The 17,625-nt window shown below is 47.3% G+C and overlaps 7 protein-coding genes across 7 annotated transcripts; 2 read left to right on the top strand and 5 right to left on the bottom strand.

The window, feature by feature from the left end:
• Window positions 1–535: 535 nt before the first annotated feature.
• On the bottom strand, window positions 536–1,779 carry MGYG_09039 (hypothetical protein; the record flags this gene model as incomplete). Its single annotated transcript, XM_003173761.1, has 5 exons — window positions 536–1,026; window positions 1,219–1,247; window positions 1,321–1,414; window positions 1,473–1,642; window positions 1,706–1,779. The coding sequence occupies 5 exons, from the start codon at window positions 1,777–1,779 to the stop codon at window positions 536–538; spliced, it is 858 nt and encodes a 285-aa protein (XP_003173809.1).
• Window positions 1,780–2,094: 315 nt separating this feature from the next.
• MGYG_03980 (hypothetical protein) lies at window positions 2,095–3,687 on the top strand (the record flags this gene model as incomplete). Its single annotated transcript, XM_003173760.1, has 4 exons — window positions 2,095–2,224; window positions 2,302–2,882; window positions 3,029–3,568; window positions 3,658–3,687. The coding sequence occupies 4 exons, from the start codon at window positions 2,095–2,097 to the stop codon at window positions 3,685–3,687; spliced, it is 1,281 nt and encodes a 426-aa protein (XP_003173808.1).
• Window positions 3,688–5,230: 1,543 nt separating this feature from the next.
• On the bottom strand, window positions 5,231–6,898 carry MGYG_03979 (cytosine permease; the record flags this gene model as incomplete). The annotated part of the gene is made up of 2 exons (XM_003173759.1): window positions 5,231–6,388; window positions 6,446–6,898. The coding sequence occupies 2 exons, from the start codon at window positions 6,896–6,898 to the stop codon at window positions 5,231–5,233; spliced, it is 1,611 nt and encodes a 536-aa protein (XP_003173807.1).
• Window positions 6,899–9,586: 2,688 nt separating this feature from the next.
• MGYG_03978 (pre-mRNA-splicing factor 38A) lies at window positions 9,587–10,371 on the bottom strand (the record flags this gene model as incomplete). Its single annotated transcript, XM_003173758.1, has 2 exons — window positions 9,587–10,114; window positions 10,156–10,371. 2 exons carry the CDS (start codon window positions 10,369–10,371, stop codon window positions 9,587–9,589), a joined length of 744 nt encoding a protein of 247 aa, XP_003173806.1.
• Window positions 10,372–10,764: 393 nt separating this feature from the next.
• MGYG_03977 (hypothetical protein) lies at window positions 10,765–11,844 on the top strand (the record flags this gene model as incomplete). The annotated part of the gene is made up of 1 exon (XM_003173757.1): window positions 10,765–11,844. One exon carries the CDS (start codon window positions 10,765–10,767, stop codon window positions 11,842–11,844), a length of 1,080 nt encoding a protein of 359 aa, XP_003173805.1.
• Window positions 11,845–12,492: 648 nt separating this feature from the next.
• On the bottom strand, window positions 12,493–15,111 carry MGYG_03976 (transcription factor SPT8; the record flags this gene model as incomplete). Its single annotated transcript, XM_003173756.1, has 4 exons — window positions 12,493–12,715; window positions 12,817–14,470; window positions 14,552–14,619; window positions 15,089–15,111. 4 exons carry the CDS (start codon window positions 15,109–15,111, stop codon window positions 12,493–12,495), a joined length of 1,968 nt encoding a protein of 655 aa, XP_003173804.1.
• Window positions 15,112–16,056: 945 nt separating this feature from the next.
• MGYG_03975 (glutamic acid rich protein) lies at window positions 16,057–17,518 on the bottom strand (the record flags this gene model as incomplete). The annotated part of the gene is made up of 4 exons (XM_003173755.1): window positions 16,057–16,311; window positions 16,406–16,847; window positions 16,910–16,976; window positions 17,056–17,518. 4 exons carry the CDS (start codon window positions 17,516–17,518, stop codon window positions 16,057–16,059), a joined length of 1,227 nt encoding a protein of 408 aa, XP_003173803.1.
• Window positions 17,519–17,625: the final 107 nt, after the last annotated feature.

Raw genomic sequence — 17,625 nt, 5'->3', positions numbered from 1 at the left:
GATGAGATCGAGATCGGTGAAGGTGGGTGGGTATATGGGCGGTGCTCGGCTTGCGACCATTGAAGCTAACAGGCGTCAAAAGGTGACAGGGGAAGCGGAACCCGAGCTCGTGCTGGCAGCTCTTCAGTCTCTTTGGTCGGTTTCTTCCTTTTCGCTGTCTCTTTCGACGGGCTGTGAGCGGCCTGACTAGCCCCAGCACAGCGCGTCTGATGCAAAGCATGCATCTAGGGGCGTATGTAGGAGGAGAAGTCGTAAACAGCAGCACTCCGTAGAAGAAGAAGAAGAGGAAGAAGCAAAGCAGGGCGAGACAGCAACCGGGAACCTCCTGCTTTGCTCTTGTCCGACGGGGAGAAAATCAATAATATGGGGGTATTATTGTGTGCATCTCCTGTGGGCTCGTTATCCGCTCGACTATTAATTTCGGATCTCCCGTTCCTTCGTCCTTAAGCACCGTGCACTTCCGGCTTGATTTCATTTATTGAAAAGAGGCCATCTTGTCTTAGATAATAATAAGAATATCGTATTGAGAGAGAGGTCAAGCTCTGGCTGCGCAGGGCCGCGGAATGAAATGGGGGTGGCTTGAACGCATCGCGATGTCGTAGTCTAGTTGTTTGTCGTAGTTTGTAGATGTCACCGTCCTTCGGGTGAAACTCGCGACGAGCTTGCTATACGCCCGACGAGCCATTGAGCCAGGACAGCGGCCAGAGAGAGCGCAGCAGTCGCCATCAGAGACATACAGCCGCCGCAAGGAAAGAAAGATACGAAGTCTTCGGCCTGGACAGAGCCAGAGCCAGAGCCAGAGTGGAAAAAAGGTACACTTGGCGGACCAGAAAACCTTCCGCCAGGCCGGCCGCTTTTCCTCGTCCTCGTCCTCGTCTCCTTCTTCCAACTTCTTGCTCTCTGTCTCTCTCTCTCTCTCTATTGACTGTCGCTCTCGTCCTCTGTCTTCGCATCTCTCGCTCTTCGTCCCTAGATATAGATAATAGACTCGTTCAGTCGCTCGTTGGCTTCGTCTCGCCTCGCTCGCTATATTGATTCTTATTAAAATATTCCCGTTGAGCTATCCCGGCCCTGGGTGACGTTGTTACCCGCGAAAAATGAGTGGGTGCTTGTCCGTCTCGCAGCAATTCCTCTCGCTGGGCCCGTGGAAGACAGGAAGATTAACAGTCAAAGACGGCCAAAAAGAAAAATAAAATAAAAGGAGCAGGAGAAGGACACCTCGCACTCTCGCGGCTCTTCCGTCGTCTCTGCGCGGCCCTCGTCGTCAGTTATGCACGGCGGCCTATAGATCAGGAGAAACCGCTCTTCGATCGAACGAACCCAGACGGCCGTCGCTCCGGATGGACGTTGTGTAGGGTCCAAAGAACTGTCCGGCCGTCGTCTTTCTCCTTTTCTCTCTTTTTTATCTCGTCGTCTGTTGAAGTCAGCACTCGCGGATGGTGTAAGTTGCCGTCAAGTCTTATATGATAGACCGCCAGGGAGCCCATTGTTGGCTGGATATTTGGCTGTCTCTGCTGGCTGGAACAAGGGACCTGGTGGTTTGATGCTGGCTGTGAATCTGGCTGATCCCTCCTGGTGAATTTTATAGAAAAGACTCCTTTGCAAGCAAGTTATGAGAAGTTGATGCTGTTCCTGACTTCTTCTGCCTTGTGTTTGTGCCTGTGAGTCTACAACCTCCTGCTCCTGTTACTCCTGCCCCTATTACTCTCTACCACCACCACCACCACCACCACCACCACCACTACTATCACCACTTCTGTCTGCTGCCTCCATCGCCATGGTCATCAGCCTGATCAAGCCCCTCTTCCATCTCTCCGCCGAGAAGCCGAGAAGTCAAGGAACACACATCCTCTTTGACTGTTCTTTTCTTCCTTCTCTTCTCCTTCTCTTCTTCTTCTTCCTCCTCTTTATGCACCTGTGGCTCTGAATGTCTGTCTGCTACCCTTCACATCTGCCCTCTCACCTGCCCATATACCCTGCCCTTGCACCTATTCCCAAGCATCAAAAACCCCCCTGCTAACAGCTTAGCTGCCAGTCTGCAAGCAAGTTTGTTCTGTGAGAAACAAGAGAACCCCCTGGTGGCCATATAAAAACATGGCTCCCTACCCCCATGGCAAACTGATATCTCTGCTCTTGTCATTCCTCATCTTGTATCCAGCTATTGCTGCGGCCGTCGGCCTCGACTACTGCGCCGATTTCAATACAGGAGCATCTTTCGACTCTGGTAAGCATAAACCTATATATATACCCTATTTTCTTACATCTCCTCTATTATCAATATCTAAACTGACATGGAAATAGTTGTCGATGGCTTCCAGTCCATTGGAGCGTGTCAGAAGACATGCGGAGGCCGATACGCGTTTGCAGTCCTTCAGGGTAAAACCTGCTGGTGCTCGAATGCTGCTCCCAAAGACACCGTCCCGAATAAAAACTGCAACCAGAACTGCCCTGGATACCCAGACGACAAGTGTGGAAGCACCTCTGAAGGCCTCTATGCCTATGTGATGCTCGACAAGAAGCCGTCCACGACGATTGGTAACCCGTCCGCCACTGCGACCACCACCTCGTCGGTTAGTAGCACTCAGTTCTCTTCACCTTTCACAACTATTACTACTATTACAACCACTGCTGCCATGGGGGGGTCCCATTCTTCGTCCTTTTATTCATCTTCATCATCTTCCTCTGCACCTCAATCCCAGTCCCCTACAAGCCCAGAAAAAGACATTCCATCCCAGTCAACACAGTTGATGTTGACATCAAGTGTACAGACCACAAGCAGGACTAGTGTGAGCACTGTTACTCGCACCACTACAGAGTCGTCCACCTCAACTTCATCGTCATCTTCATCATCCTCATCTTCATCCTCTTCTACATCTTCTTCTGTAGGGCTACTACTCCTCCCCCCAAGAAAGAGACGGATTTCTTTTCTTTTCTCATCTGCTTTGATTTGAAAACTCCGGCTTTTTTATTTTGTTTGAAACTTGTTAATTGAATTCGAATATCCCTGGACTAACGTTTTCTGATACAGTCTACCAAAACATCAAAAACAACATCGTCATCCGAATCGACAACTACCGATCCTACTTTTTCGATCACCACTGTCGAAGGGCAGGTGACTACCATCACGGTTCCGAACTCGCCAGCCCAGACTAGCCCTCCGGCTAGCAGTGGCGGTTCCTCGTTATCTGGCGGTGCCATTGCTGGCATCATCATCGGCACTTTGGCTGTATTCGCCATGTTCACGGCCATCATCTTATGGCTCTTCTGCTTCCGTCGCCGCCAACAGGCTAAGATTGATGATAGTTACCGTTCGCCTTTCCACGAATCCCCAGTTCCTCAGCCCATTTTTGAAAGCACTCTAAACAGCCGCGTCCCAGCCATGAGAACTACGCCAGTTGCTAATGGGAATGGTACTACAGCAGGTAGTAGAGGTAGCACAGCCCGCCTGAGTATCCCCGCTTTCACCGATCATCGAATGAAGAAGGATGCCTTGGTTTATTCCCATGGAGGCCGTCATAGCAACGTTTCTCTGCAGGATAACCAGGATTATTCTCGCCCAGTATTGCGAGTAAGTTGAATAATATTTTCCCCCATCTCCCTTTCTTCATTCATTGTCAGAAAAAAACCGGCTGTACTCCCATACTAACCAGGTATTAGTTGACGAACCCTGATCCGGATGACCGTTGATCTGATACGTTCTACTTCCACCTTTATCATGACCAGGATGAAATATCCTTTTTACGATCCAGTCTTACTACAGTTCGAGCCTATCTACCTGCTGCTACTATTTCACGGTCGTCTACCCTCCTACTTACCCTTGCACCAAATCTCATTCCTCGCTTTTCACAGAAAAAGCCCTTCAGTATCTCTTATGATCGTCCTCGAGAACACATCAGACCGCTCGAAATACCAAAACTGATACCCCCTCATATTCCACTTTTCGAGATTTGTCCAGCACCCTCTTCTATCCCGTTCATTTCCTTTTTCAAGATACCAAGATTTTTTTTCCTTCAGTCCCCTTTCACGATGCATTTTACTCGAACTAGCAACAATCATTGGCGTCAACCGGAACTGTAAACCATGGGAATCAAGGCACAACGGGGGGGCTGTTTTTGCGTTATCTGTTCTGCTCCCTTCTCTCTTTTCCGCCACTCGGCCTGTCTTTCACATACACAAAAGCCCTGCACGCAGCCTGGGATTCACCTTTTCCGCGGTCCCGTCGCTCTGTACCACAATCAAAGCCTGCACATGAAACCAATTGGTTCACCGACCAAGAAACATCCGACCACAGAACAAACTCCATCAGACAGAGCAGACGGACAGATCGACCATCGGAATAAATGGATTGTGTTGATATCTTCCCTTGCTATCTTTCTATTTTTCTTACTCATTTTAAGTGGAAGGGAGGCTCAGAAAGCCCCCGGCTGTCTCTGGCGGCTCCAGCAGCAACAGAATTCTTTCTAATGTCCCCCAGATGTGCTATCTTTTGCGTTTAAATAATCCTTTGAAAGAAATCGAATACCAAAAAAATAAATAAAAAAACGTTAATATGTTCAAAGTTGCCTTCCGTTCTGCTTCTCTCAGACCGTTTCTTCGTAGGACCGATCCATAACTATCCGTAGCCCAGGCCCCAGTGTCCCGCCGGGTAGCTTATTGATCCTGTGTCACTTGGTCAATCTTCTTGCCCTGCGTTTTCCTGAAAGACACGCAAGTCGAGAATGTTATGCCTGATAAGATGTCTCGGCGGGTTTGCCGAAGAATCAATTGCGTCCTGTTATCCCTTCCAACCGTCATGGCGGTGGAGATGGTGTAGCAGGGGGTATCCCTGGCTGATCGACGACTTGTCGTCACCTCGTTTCACAGCATTTGGCCAGCATGTCTCATGAGAATGGAACAGGCAAGATGACGCCTGCCGATGAACAGCAATGCTTGGTACTCTGACGTTTCATCGCTTGACCGTGGGGGCTGATTCTAGGAGCAGGGAAGGAGGTAGAGGTGACATTACACGGTTGGGCGTTGACAGGTGAGGCTTGGGTAGGTATATCTAGAGCGAGAGTGACTGAGTAGGTAGTTAAAGAAGAACTAGACATTTTTTATTGCTACGTTATAGACTGTAAACTGAGAGATATGTATATACTGTCAAAGTAAATTAATTCTACCTCACTCGTCTCTGAAAAAGGCCGTGAAATGCCATGTGCAAAGCCTTCGCCTCTGTCCAAGAATAGGCCGGCTACCGTCCTACAAAGTGTTTCTCGATCGTTCGGAAGATAAAGTAGGTAACAGCAGTAAAGACGGTGTTCAGGATAAGACCAACATCGCCCGCTGGGTTACCGAACAAAGCAGCAATAGGTCCGATATACCAGGTTGTGTTCATTCCCGGTACAGCGCCAGCGCCGTAGGACACAATCACCGACCCCACAGCGGCCAGCCCCCATGGGAGTTTGTGCTTGTTATTCCATGCCTTCAAGTCGTACCCATCGCGCCTTCTGAACCATTGGTCCTCCATGAACACAATAACAGAGTAACCGGCGGTCAGATATCCAAGCATGTTGCCTAGATTTCCAATCAGCTCAACAATGTGGTCCTTGCCCAGTAGAGACAGCACAGTAATGAGCACCGCAATGACGAAACTCCAGATAAAACGTGGGATGTAACGGAAGTGTTGGCCTAGGATCTGGATAGACAGTCCGGCAGAGTAGTAGTTTGCGATCAAGCCCCCGAGGACAGTGAACAGCATCATGACAACAAGGAACTTGGCCCATCCGGCTGGGTGTGATATTTCCTGTACGATTCCTCCCAAGCCATGCAAGGCATATGCCTGTTGCAAGCGGGGTTCTGGTGACTGAAGGGCAACAAGTCCAACGCAGGTTCCGACAATGGACACGAAGGCAGACGAAGCAGAAAACCCGGCAATGGTTAATACCATGATTTTCCAGGGGCGAACTGTCTTAGGGTAGTGGCAGTAGTAGTCGCCGATGGCTGTAGCCCAGCCAGATGTGCCAGCTGCAGTGAACGAGAGGTATGACAGGAAAGTAGCTGCAAAGCCTGGTCGGTGAGGGTTGAACTGGACCATTTCGGGGGTCATGTATGGCACTGTCTGTCCGAGGAGGACACAGAAAAGGACAAATGCAAGTATCCATGAGTAACTCTCGAACTTGTGAATAAGTGAGAAGCCGAAGAAAGAGATAAAGAGGGATAGGGCGGACACAATGTAGATGCCGACGCTGGTTGAGATCCTGTAGTCCGCCGCAGCTGGCAACAACTGGCCGCAAACGGTGGTACTGATGACAGCGTACCCGATACCCAGGAGCAAGTTCAAGATAGATATTAGTTTAGCACCATGGTATCCGAACGAGTATCTGCAAGTCGCCATGGAACGTAGTCCAAGCTAGGTACAGGGAGCATGTAAGCCTAAGTAATAATGATAGACTGGGAAGTCGCTTACCTTTGAGCCCATTACACCACACCATGCCACCAATATCGCTCCTATAATTGTACCGAAAACAGTGCCAATTACTGCCTCCTGCAGGGAAAGACCCCATTGCGCTCCAAGAATACCTATGGGTAGGCCTCCCGGGTTGCAAAACATACTCCACCACATTAGGAATGTGTTTCGGAGCGGGGGTGGCTCTTTATCTTCCTCCTCTACTCGTTCAATTCCTCGAGTCTCAATGTTGAATTTTCGACCTAGCCATAGTTCGAATTGGCGTAGACTGCGTTCGATCTTAAGGGTCTTGATGGGAGGGGTTTCACTTGAGGAGTCATCAGACTGGATTGAGTCTCCATTATGGACTTGGGCTTTCTGGTCCAACGACGCAGAGTTCTCAAGGTCAACTTGGAATCCAGTGTTGTTGCTTTCATCCTTCAAGTTGGAGTTTTCCTTTTCAGAGAAAACCATTGTGCCGGGGAAACAATCAGAATAAATGTCTCTCCTCTAGCAGTTGGGTAAAGGATAGGCTAGACAGGAGGCAGCTCAACTCTTGCTGGCTAAATTGAACTCTAGAGAAAAGGCTCTGCTCTATATAACTACCCCGTATCCTCTACATTGTTGCACACCACTGGCAGAGATACCACCATACCTTGCCGTCACTGCCGTGGCGCCATCATACAAGGAAATCCCTGCCAAATAAAGAGGATATACAGTGGTTAGATATCCAATGGGAATATCTACTGGCATCGCCTACGGATGTACCGTTCAAATTCTGACGAAAACCACTGCAACATGTCCCGTTCTTTTTAAGTAAGATATACGGTCTTGAGTAACCTCAACAGCATGTTCGGCGTAGTCAGTCTGGATAGAAATGTAAGAGAGGGTATTTTGAGCCAATGGCTGCAATCGAGAAGTGGCCCCAAAATTAGGCTGGCAATTTAGACTCTTTCGATCCTACGACGTAGGGGTACCAGCAAATCTCGAAAACGCTGCACTGAAGCATAGCCAAAGAGTCCAGTGTGGAGAGTCCGGTACCTTATCCTGTCATCTTAGAATTCGTTCCTTGATGCGAGTAAAGTCTGATGCTGCACCGGTAGCACCGATATTCCTGAGGCAATATCGGCTCCACCCCTTGGAGAAGCTTGTCTGTAAGCCATGAAATCAAGTCGGCCACACACCCGACGCGAATATGCAGCCGCAGCCATGCTAGACAATGCATGCAGCGAAAAAAAGAGGACGGAAGAGAAGGCTTGCTGAAGAAACAAGTTCCATGCAAGAAAGTAGAGCGTGGCAGGCAAGGCCAGATTTCTCAGTGGCTACTTGAGCCATAACTAAATTAGTTCTCCATGTGAGCTGTGAGAAATCCAAAAAAGAAACAGCCTTTTCCCTCCCAAAACATGGCCAAATTTTCAGCCAGCAAGGGAGAGTAGCTTTGTCTTCCAGCCATGATGCCTGCCTCTCACAAGGCATTGGTTGACGAGTTATACCTCGTACGTGCAGAGCTATGCTTGAGAGATATCACATTGGTGCGACTCTGGTCGGCGAGCTTAGCAAGCTTCGACTGGACTCCATTCACAAAATTGCTCCAGACATCGCAATATGGACTATTTCTCAACTTTGCCATCCTGAAAAGAGAGACAAAGAAGAAGCTATCGTAGAGCTTCTCCTCATGTTTTTTATATTCATCGCAAAATCGTAAATCGAAAACAATGGAAAATGAGGTTGAAATTCGACATCACGTGCCATCCAGCGTGAAATGTCTGTTTTGGGGCATCAGGAAGACCAACTACCCGATTGGGCGATATCATCCAGCCGACGAGGAGAGTAGACAAAGCAGAGATACGAGGGACGAGGAAGAGTAGAAGGAGTAGTTAAGAGATGAGGAGGCCGCGATTTGTGACTAGCCAGCCATGGGGCGACTACTTCATGATCGTTGCAACCAACAGAAACAGTTGCGCGTGTCGATATCTTACTCGGTTCGTGCAAAAAGGACCTACTTTAGCGCTTGATAGCTGCTTCTTAACATAGAGGAAGGGCGGAAAGCGAGCTTACCAGACCTCACTGACAAGCTACTTACGTGCATTGTGATGATATTAATATAACTACCCCAGTGAGATTATTGACCGAAATTATCAAAATACTAGGATATCCTATTGTTAGTTTCATAAGTAGAGGAGTTTCATTATGCCAACCATACTCAGAATTTGATAGCAATTCTCAGGCTGTATTCGGTATCAACCATTCCACTAGAGCTATCATTGGACAGTGTCTGACTTGTACCCTTAGATGCTTTTATTCTCGTCTAAATGTATTTTTACCTCTTATTCGATGACAAAAGCGCATGTAAACTAGAGATTGATTGGTGGTTAGAGCCGGAGAATACTCTCAGGGCCTGGTTGCACAGCATATAAAGCTGTATTACCAACGCGGAAAGGAAAGTCTGGACTCGTCTTCTAGATCCGAGCTTGCATGTATGCGAGGGGTGATGGAGATGTCTTTGCAGATTACCTACAATTGCTACGTTCATACACTGGATGTGAGCTCCTTTTTCAAAGGCTGAAAAGCGAAATGGCATCGGCAGCAAGGGTTCTAATGTCAACTATCGCACTGTGAAGCTAATCTGGGTGGCAGCAGTAGCTCATCTGCCATTCTCAAGGCAGACTAGCATTCAAATAATCCTCAAAATATCAAATGATGCCGAATTCATAGTTCAAAATAAGTCGCCTGCTCGTCTCTTTGAGCTGCCAGTTGCCACTGTTTTCATTGATTGCCCTCTGGTGGCCTCGTGCTAACCGAGCGAGAACAAAATGATAACCACGTCTCGGAAATGGCCTGCAAAGGCTTCAATGTGTGAATGGTATCATTGGCACCTATGTTAGTTGCCTTCGTAGGGGAGTATGATTTCGTGATCTGTCTCCATCTCACTAGGATGTAGAGCTAGCGTCTCTGCGAGCGCTTTATGGCATGCTTGTCCCAAGTCTTATAACAAGTCTGACGGCGCATCCCAAGGTCACCGCGTGGTAGGGGGTTTGTTGTAATATAACTCGGAAGTTGCTTCAATTCGCAGAAGCGGCCCCTGGAGACTAGAGCTCAATACTGATAGGCCAATTGAGAGTGATCAAATACAATTTGAATGTTTCAAGGGCCATTGATGAATCATGGACTGGCGCTGGTTTCTTTGCCATTCTCCCTCTCTTCTTTTTCGTCTTCCTTTTCACTCTCTTCATCCAGATCTTCCAGCTCGTCATTCAGAGGACTGATCCGTTCATCAAGCATATCCAAATCCTCCAACATAGTTCTTGCTGGAATCTTCCATAAACTAGTTCCGCACACACGATCCTTTGTGAGCAGGTCGTCAACAAATTGGTCCATGTAAGTAAGCAAGAAACCTTCCTTCGTTCTTCTCTTGAGCTTCCTGTAATCTGTCAAGAGCGGCTCCAACGTCTTATATATCTCCACCGGCTCGAAAGTAAGTCGCACATAAAACGCTGCAAGCGCGCGCAGGTATTTGAAATCCCCGGTAGCTTTTAGTATTGCCGCATCAGCTCTATCCTGCGCATCCTCTACATTCCCTTCGGCACCCGAATTATCTCCTTTAGCATTCGAATCCTCCTCATCTGCTTCTGGATCATGAAAATCCAAATATTCCAATATCACTTCCTTCTCCGGCGCGAGTTGTAGAAGCTTGAAAGCAGGCAGAGAAAAGGAGTTGGCTTCTGGCCAACACCGTAAGTACCGCCGATATAACTTAACTCAACCGCTCTGTCACAGAGTGTTGCTGCATTTAATCCGAAGCACTGCTCTTTCCAATAGTAGGAGTCTGTTATTCGATCTCGAACTGCCTTCTCGAAAAGAGTTGCTGGGTTTACGCCGCGAATCAGTGGGCCCGAATAGCCACGAGTGTCAAGGAGAGCACTGGCATCTGCGCGATGATGGGACATTCTTCAGTTCAGTTTTGCGCCGTTAATAGTTTGAATGTGTTTCGAACGGGGGAAGAAGGTTATAACGCGATTCTCGGTGGAATGGGTGTTGCCAACTTCAAGGTATCGAAGCTTGGAAGTATTTTTTGTCGTCGGCATCAATTAAGGTTGGCAAGCTTATCGATAAGCCGGTTGCCCTTCCAACCGCCATCTCAAGCCCCGTTGACACAATTGTACTCACAACGCCGCGACATGGACTCCAAGATCCTAGGAAGGTATGGGTCCTTGATACTCAGGTTACTTATAACTTCTAGAATAGCACACCTGGATTCTCCCCGTTGTCTTTTCTCTCATTATTCTTTAATGACACGTCTATATCCATGCTCGGCACCCGCATAAACGTTTGTTTACACCATGGTATTACTTAGCTCGTCTACCGTTGGAGTTGCATTGTCATCCTCAATATTCGGTTTCTTCACTCTTATACTCTTTTTATCCGGATACGCCTTGCAACAGCAATCAGTCAAACATATACAAGTGGCACTACAGCGATCACCGGCAGCAAACATCAAAATCGAACCGATATATCCCTCAGAATTGGTATGGGACGACGCTAAACCACCTTCTGAACATGTCGGAAACCCAGATAGCAAGAGGCGAGGCCATATATTGGGCAGAAGGACGAAAGTAAGCCAAGAAATAGACGAATATGTATTGGACGGTCTTGCAGAGGAAGGCGAGGGCATCGAGGAAGGAATAGCGAAGGCAAAGAATGCGTTTCTACATATCCTGACGAAACCAGTCGCCTCTGATATCTGCTCTACGATACTGCTTTTTGAGAAACTTGCATCAAACAGCTCTCAAACCAGCGAGCGAGTACTTCTGTATCCAAAGGCGTGGGACGCTAGCTCTCCAACTAAGAGTGTCTCGTCCGCTCTCGCCATCCTGAAGAAATCAAGTGCCCGGTTGAATGCTGTTGTTCAAGGAGTCGATACGTCCAATATACGGCCCAAAGCATTATCGGAAACACAAATGATGAAAATGGCATCAGATCAGCTAGTTAAATACGAGAGGGTTCTATTCTTGCGTTCCCCTGGCCATATCGTCAGCATTGACAAGCTGGAGCAGATGATTACATCTGACATTGTGAAGACGATGCGAGTGGGCACCTCTCGCATGATTCCACCCACCTGGATACCAGCTCACCTCTCTATAACCCAACGTCAATTACCTCCCGCATTATTAGTGGCTAGTGAGCCTTCCATAGGCACAAGCGGCAAGGAACCCTCCAAGCCTCATGTCCTAAATTCCGAAACAATGCAACAGATGAATTACGTCATGGAGTCCTCTGAATCCCCTGGAAGGTATCCAGGTCCTGCATACGTCTACTTCGAAACTGGTATGGTTCATCGAGGGGGGAGGGTGGACATGCATTACAGCGAATGGAAGAAGCAAGTCCAGTCAGTCTGCGAAGGCGTGAATCTCGGCCTTTGATTCGTATTCTTATGCATTTAAGGTGTGGATTGGTTTATGATTACTGGCTCGAATAAGGTCAAGTGGAACGTGGCATATTTTGGCATTTATCATGTATTCCTATGGGTTACGGAATGGATGGATCTAGGGTGGCTTTCTGTGTGGAATTTTTGGAATATTTATCAATTTTTATGCAAGATATCTAAGTATTTAATGTTGACCTGTGAAAATGATAATGAATCAATGAAATATGGGGTTTTTTTTAACCAAACTTCGCGAGAATGTAGCCACTTGATTTGATGAATGAGTTCGTAGATAACAATTAAATAAAGTAGTATTAAAGGAGGCTGTACAGTGAAACATATGTATGCTCTAAAAATTGAAATTTCCCCCTCTTCTAAACCATGCATTCCCCAGAAAAATGAGTATAAAATATAAATCCATTGGATCGAACCAGGCAGAAACGCCATTCACCAACCAGGCCTGATAGAACTTATAAAAAGATAAAAGGGATATCGTAGTAACTGTTGATGCCAGCAGGTAAACAGCAAGCGAAGCTATACAGGACGAAAAAAAGATTAAGAAATGGTGCAGTAAGATGTAAGGTGATAAATGCTGGTGATGTACTGGGTAGGGGGGATAGATAGCACTTAGAATAACGTGCCATATTTAGGATTGTAGAGCAGATATTTCATATCCAAGGAGAACTTCTGTTGTTGAACCCTCCCATCCCCGGTTTCCGCCGGTAGATATTAGGTACTTGCAGGCATTATCCATGTAGAGCTGAGAAATGGTACCTGTACGATGGCCGGGTATAATGAGAAAGGGAACGGAAGATCTAGAGCTCTGCTCTTCCGCCAAGTCATATAAGCGTAGAATATCGTGAGAGGCGCTATTGGTTAGAAAGGCACATTAGCAATCCGCGCGAGCCCAGCATGTATATAAATTTCAAGGATAACGGCCAACAAAGGAAGGATTGGAGAGGTAGCTTACCAGATGAGATGTCGGCCGTTAGGCATTATTTTAACGGAAGATACTGCACCACTTCCATGAGGGAACTTAAAGGTTCGTTGGGGGTCACGAAGGCCTTTGTGTAAGCTGTACTCTTCAACAGTACCATTTCGCCTACCAGCGTAGATATAATTGCCATCAGGAGACCAACAAGCACTCATACACCATGGTGGGCTGTTTCGCGGCGTTATGCGGGAAATTGGATCTGATTGCCTGCGATCCCACACTCGAATCGTCCCGTCTATAGAAGCGGTCAGGAAAGTGCTATTGGAATCTCCAACCGAGTTTATATCATTGGCCATTGTGCTTCTCTCTATTGCTGCCGTTGAGGACTCTAAATCTTCGGCGTGTGGAAGGCCACTCATCACAGAGTCTGATATCCCATTGACTTGCGAGTCTTCTGGCTCTTGCTTGGTTGTTTGAACTTGGCTAGCGGAGTCTGGTTTGGGAACATTTTCAGCTAGCGGTTCTGAATAGGGGACAGTTCCATTGGTCATCGCATTTGTACTGCTATCGTCCGCATCTTTTCGTGCCGCCTGTTGCTTTTGTTTCATACCATTAGCCAGCGCCTGGGAGAACTCATCATCTTCTGCTGCAAATGCACCACCAGATGGAGCATCAGCATCGCCGCCACCTTCCGCATCTCCGAAAAGTGAGTCTGCCTCAAAGAGAGAATCGGCGGGAGATCCAGCCTGCTGGTCACCAGTTTGGCTATCCTTGTTACCACCTCCGCCATTAACAAAACTCTGGCTGGCCGAAGGAGCGGCGCGGTTATTAGACGAATAAGTGCCGTTGGTTAGCGGTCGTTCCACAATCTCTCGTGGAACGGGGAGGCTCGATTCGGGGCGGAATTCAATAGCAGAAACTTGTCCAATGCTTGACCCAAAGGTGCGCTTCACTTTTCCGGTGTCGAGGTCCCACTCCAGTACTCTTTTATCCCAGCTGCCTGACAAAAGCGATCTCTCGTCTTGAGTAAGAGATAAAACTGATACAGCTGATGTATGTTGTTTAAGCACTGCGATTTCTTTGCCTTCGTCATGGCGAACCGACTGTAATCGAATAAAGCCTGATTCCAAGCCCGAAAGAAGCCACAGGCCTTCGGCTTGGGCTGCAAGAGAGTATACGGGTGACATTGCGGTACCATCCATGTTCTCCCAGTAGTTCACCAAGACACCGGCCTTGACAACGCTGTCGACGAAAGGATGACGCTGAGCAACAGTGAGCATCAGCTTGCTGTTTATAGAATCGGCCCAGTTGAACCTTCTCACGTATCCATCGGAGCCGCCGGTAAATACCCAACGCATATCGGCAGTTGAAGTAACCGCATTGATGGAGGTGCTATGAGGAGCAGCTGTTGTGGGCACGATGTCATAGGTGGCAGCAGTCAGTGCTTCCTGGCGGACCTGTGGTCGATACATAAAGGGTTGATCGGGAACTGGATCGAGCGCCGGGGCCGTAACTATGACTTCGGGGTTTTGGGTGTTTCTCGCATGGTGTTCGGAGTCGACAACACTGGAGTTTGAAGGTGAATTTGGCTCGGGCTCAGGCTCAGGCTCAGGTTCAACGTCAACCTCCATATCATCCATATCATGCATGGTATCGTCCATGCCACCATCTGAGCTGCCGTCTTGCGATCCTATGAGGGAAAGAGAATGTATTAATCTTGCGCCCATTCTTGCTACAGCCGTCGGGTTTTTTGGTGATTTGCCAAACTCACCGATCAAATCTCGGTCATCATCGTCGTCTAAAATCGAAGGCATCTTGCGAATCGACTCCAGGGAGACTCTATTCCCTGCTTTATACGGAATATTGATTGGGTAGGGGGCAGGTAATTAATATGGGGTGGTATCAAGCTCCGGCGCGTCTGCAGGTGGGGGTCAAGGGTATTAGTTGCAATATAAATACGAAGTACAGTCAATGATGTATATGACTAGTTAGTTAGGGCTCAAGCCCTAACGCCACCGTTACGTTCTTCCAATGAAAGGGCTAAATGTGTATTAGTAAACCTGCTTGGCTCTCATAAACCCGCGGCTATTAGCGTCTTTATTAGCCGCTGCGGTTGTCTCTTTTAAGCGCCATAATATCCTCCATAGCTAGGAAGCGGAGCCACCCTAGAGTTTGGTTGACAAATGCAGTAAGTATAGATGGATATCATTTCTATCATTAAGTATAGTCTCTTCAATCTATCAATATGTTAGCAAATGACCCAATCTACCCTGAAAAATTCCGGAAATTTCTTAGAAATCTCACTTACTTTAACACATTGTCTCCCTGCATTTCGGCAGGCCTGTCAGGTCCCCCTATAGCCAGCAGGGACACACGTAATATCTTCTAAGGCTCGATTAAGGCACCTCTCGCAGGGAATATTTCTAAAAATTCCTATATTAGCAAAAAATCAACACATTATGCAAAACATACCCTATTTTGCGCCAGTTACTAAGGAATTTTTGAAGAAAATACATACTCAATAGTGGCCAAAGAGTTGACAGGAAGCAAAATCTCAGCGCCAAAAAAAGAAGAAGAAAAAGAAAAAGAAGGTGCAGGCCAGAGCAAGCAGAAGAGTAAATTTTCAAACTTGATATCAAATTTGAAAAGCTTTGGCCGTGAAGTGAAAGGAAGATGGTCAATTTGATCAAAAGATTCTTCAAATATCCCTCTCATAGGCTACAGTCAAGGTCTTTAGCTCCCTTTATGACTCGATCTAGTCTTTCATAGCCATTGTCTCTCCTTTCGAGGCAAGGCAACTACTTGAGGCTGGGCTAGGGGTGATAGAAATATTTCCTCTAAGGGAGGCTCTATGTAAATTGGTGGATTGTTGTCTATTAGCATCAAAGTAGAAAAAATGATGATATATATCTTTCGGGCGAGTCAGTGAATGTATGCATTCAATCTACTCCCTACGAAGCATGGCATGAGAGGATATTGAATGAGGAAAAAGCAAAAAAAGCATTCATTAATTAAGCTCCACATATTGAATTATCAACGTCATAACCCGAATTCACCGAGAAACGCCGGCCCGAGTGTTCTCCGGCGTCTCCCAGACGCCCAAGCTAATCGGAATTTGTGACTTTCGTTACACCACAACAACGAGTATGGATACCCTATTTCCAGTATGGAGCATAATTAGATCCCTTCGCTCTCTGAAAATGAACCGCCAGGCAAACTGAAGCAACTAACGGTCGCTTTAAACCCTGGAATTTCCAATGATGAAAGGCCAAGGTATTAAATAACGCGCTCTCTAAGTATAGGCGAGCGGCGTCGTGTTCTTCGGCTCTCGTCGATAAAGATTTCAGTCTCTTGGACTCGCCCATCATCACACACTGGCCGAGATAATTCTTGCTCTAAAGCCATTCTAGGCTGGGGGAGAGCAGGAAGTAGGCGATGCGTCTTTATCCTCTCATGCTGGAGTTCTAAAACCCTCTCGCGGCGTCGGCGGCGATAGTCTTCAGTGAATTTCACCAGCTCTGCTACGTCGTCCTAGAATACGGCCAGGGATTATTAGCACCGGCCTCTCGGGTTGTCTTCACATAGCTTTTTTGAGCATGAAACTGGGTCCGAAATGGGAACTTACATATTCCAGGCACGAGAAGACGTAGAAGAAATCGGCTGTTTCTTCATAATCATACCCTGCCTCTTCAATAGCCTCCTTCACAACAAGATCCTTTGTGATCTCTGTCCATAGTTCCTCACGCCTTTCCTTCACGCCGACATATCGCTTTGCAACCGTTCCATGAACTTCCCTGTCATACTTATCAGAGAGACGACTAGGTCTTCGGATGCACAAATCTTGGGACATGTCTCGATATCTTTCTTCATTCCACGATCTTTCAGCGACATGCCGGCTGTAGTGCTCATCTTCTTCTCTAACATGGGCCGGGACTAGCTCACGCGGTCTCAAGACTAAAGGGTCATGCTTTCGCCCTCTATAGTGCCGATTGTCTGCTTCTTCATGGATGTCCACATCGACTTCTAGAATCCTTTCATCTTCGTGGTCTCTGTGATGCTTCTTGTGTCTATTAATTGCTAGCTGTCAGTTTATGGACAATTAATTGAAGGGCCTCAATTGAAGATATACCTTCTGGCCCCAAACTCTTCACTATCCACTTCCACATGCAATTCTCTTCCATGCGGAGGGCTGCGACCTATATGCAACTGTTAGCACTTCAATGATCGTATGTATTCCTGTCAACAATAGGATACTCTGGGGTGTGTCATGTTTACCATGTCGACGGTGTTCGAATATCTCTTCCTCATATAGGTGGGATGGTCGATGCGGAAGTGGAATAGGATCAAAAGAGTCCTCGAAACGATTATCCATATCCTTCTCTCGCCGTACAATCGTGTCATCCATTTCCATTCTCTTCCATGCAGGACTTCCATCTCTTCGAACCACAAGCTCATCTCTCTCTACGATTCTGGGAGGAGGTTTTCTAGTCTCGCGAGGACGACTATGATGCCTCGATGATCTGCGGTGTTCGGGACGCCTGTCTCGTTCGATCTCAATTTCAATTTCTTCTTCAAATTCCTCGTCTCTACCTCGCCGCCGGCGTCTAGAATGTCTTTCTCCCTTAATTCCATCTAAAGGAGATGAGAATTTTCCCCGTCGATGATGTGAATCGAGAAAGTCATCTTGCCCCCCTGGAGCATATGAGATATCTTCGTGGAACCGGGTTTTGATAGCCATGGAATGATGCGGGAACCAGGAAACTCGATAATACCGTATCTTTTGAAACAGATGGTAGAGTAATTTCCAGCCTTCGCAACTCGATTGAAGTAAAAGAGCTGACCAAA

This window comes from Nannizzia gypsea, genomic scaffold, assembly GCF_000150975.2.
Source record: "Nannizzia gypsea CBS 118893 supercont1.3 genomic scaffold, whole genome shotgun sequence".
In the NCBI taxonomy this organism is placed as follows: Eukaryota; Fungi; Ascomycota; class Eurotiomycetes; order Onygenales; family Arthrodermataceae; genus Nannizzia; species Nannizzia gypsea.
Note: the sequence above shows the minus strand (reverse complement) of the source record. Positions and strands in the feature narration are given on the sequence as shown.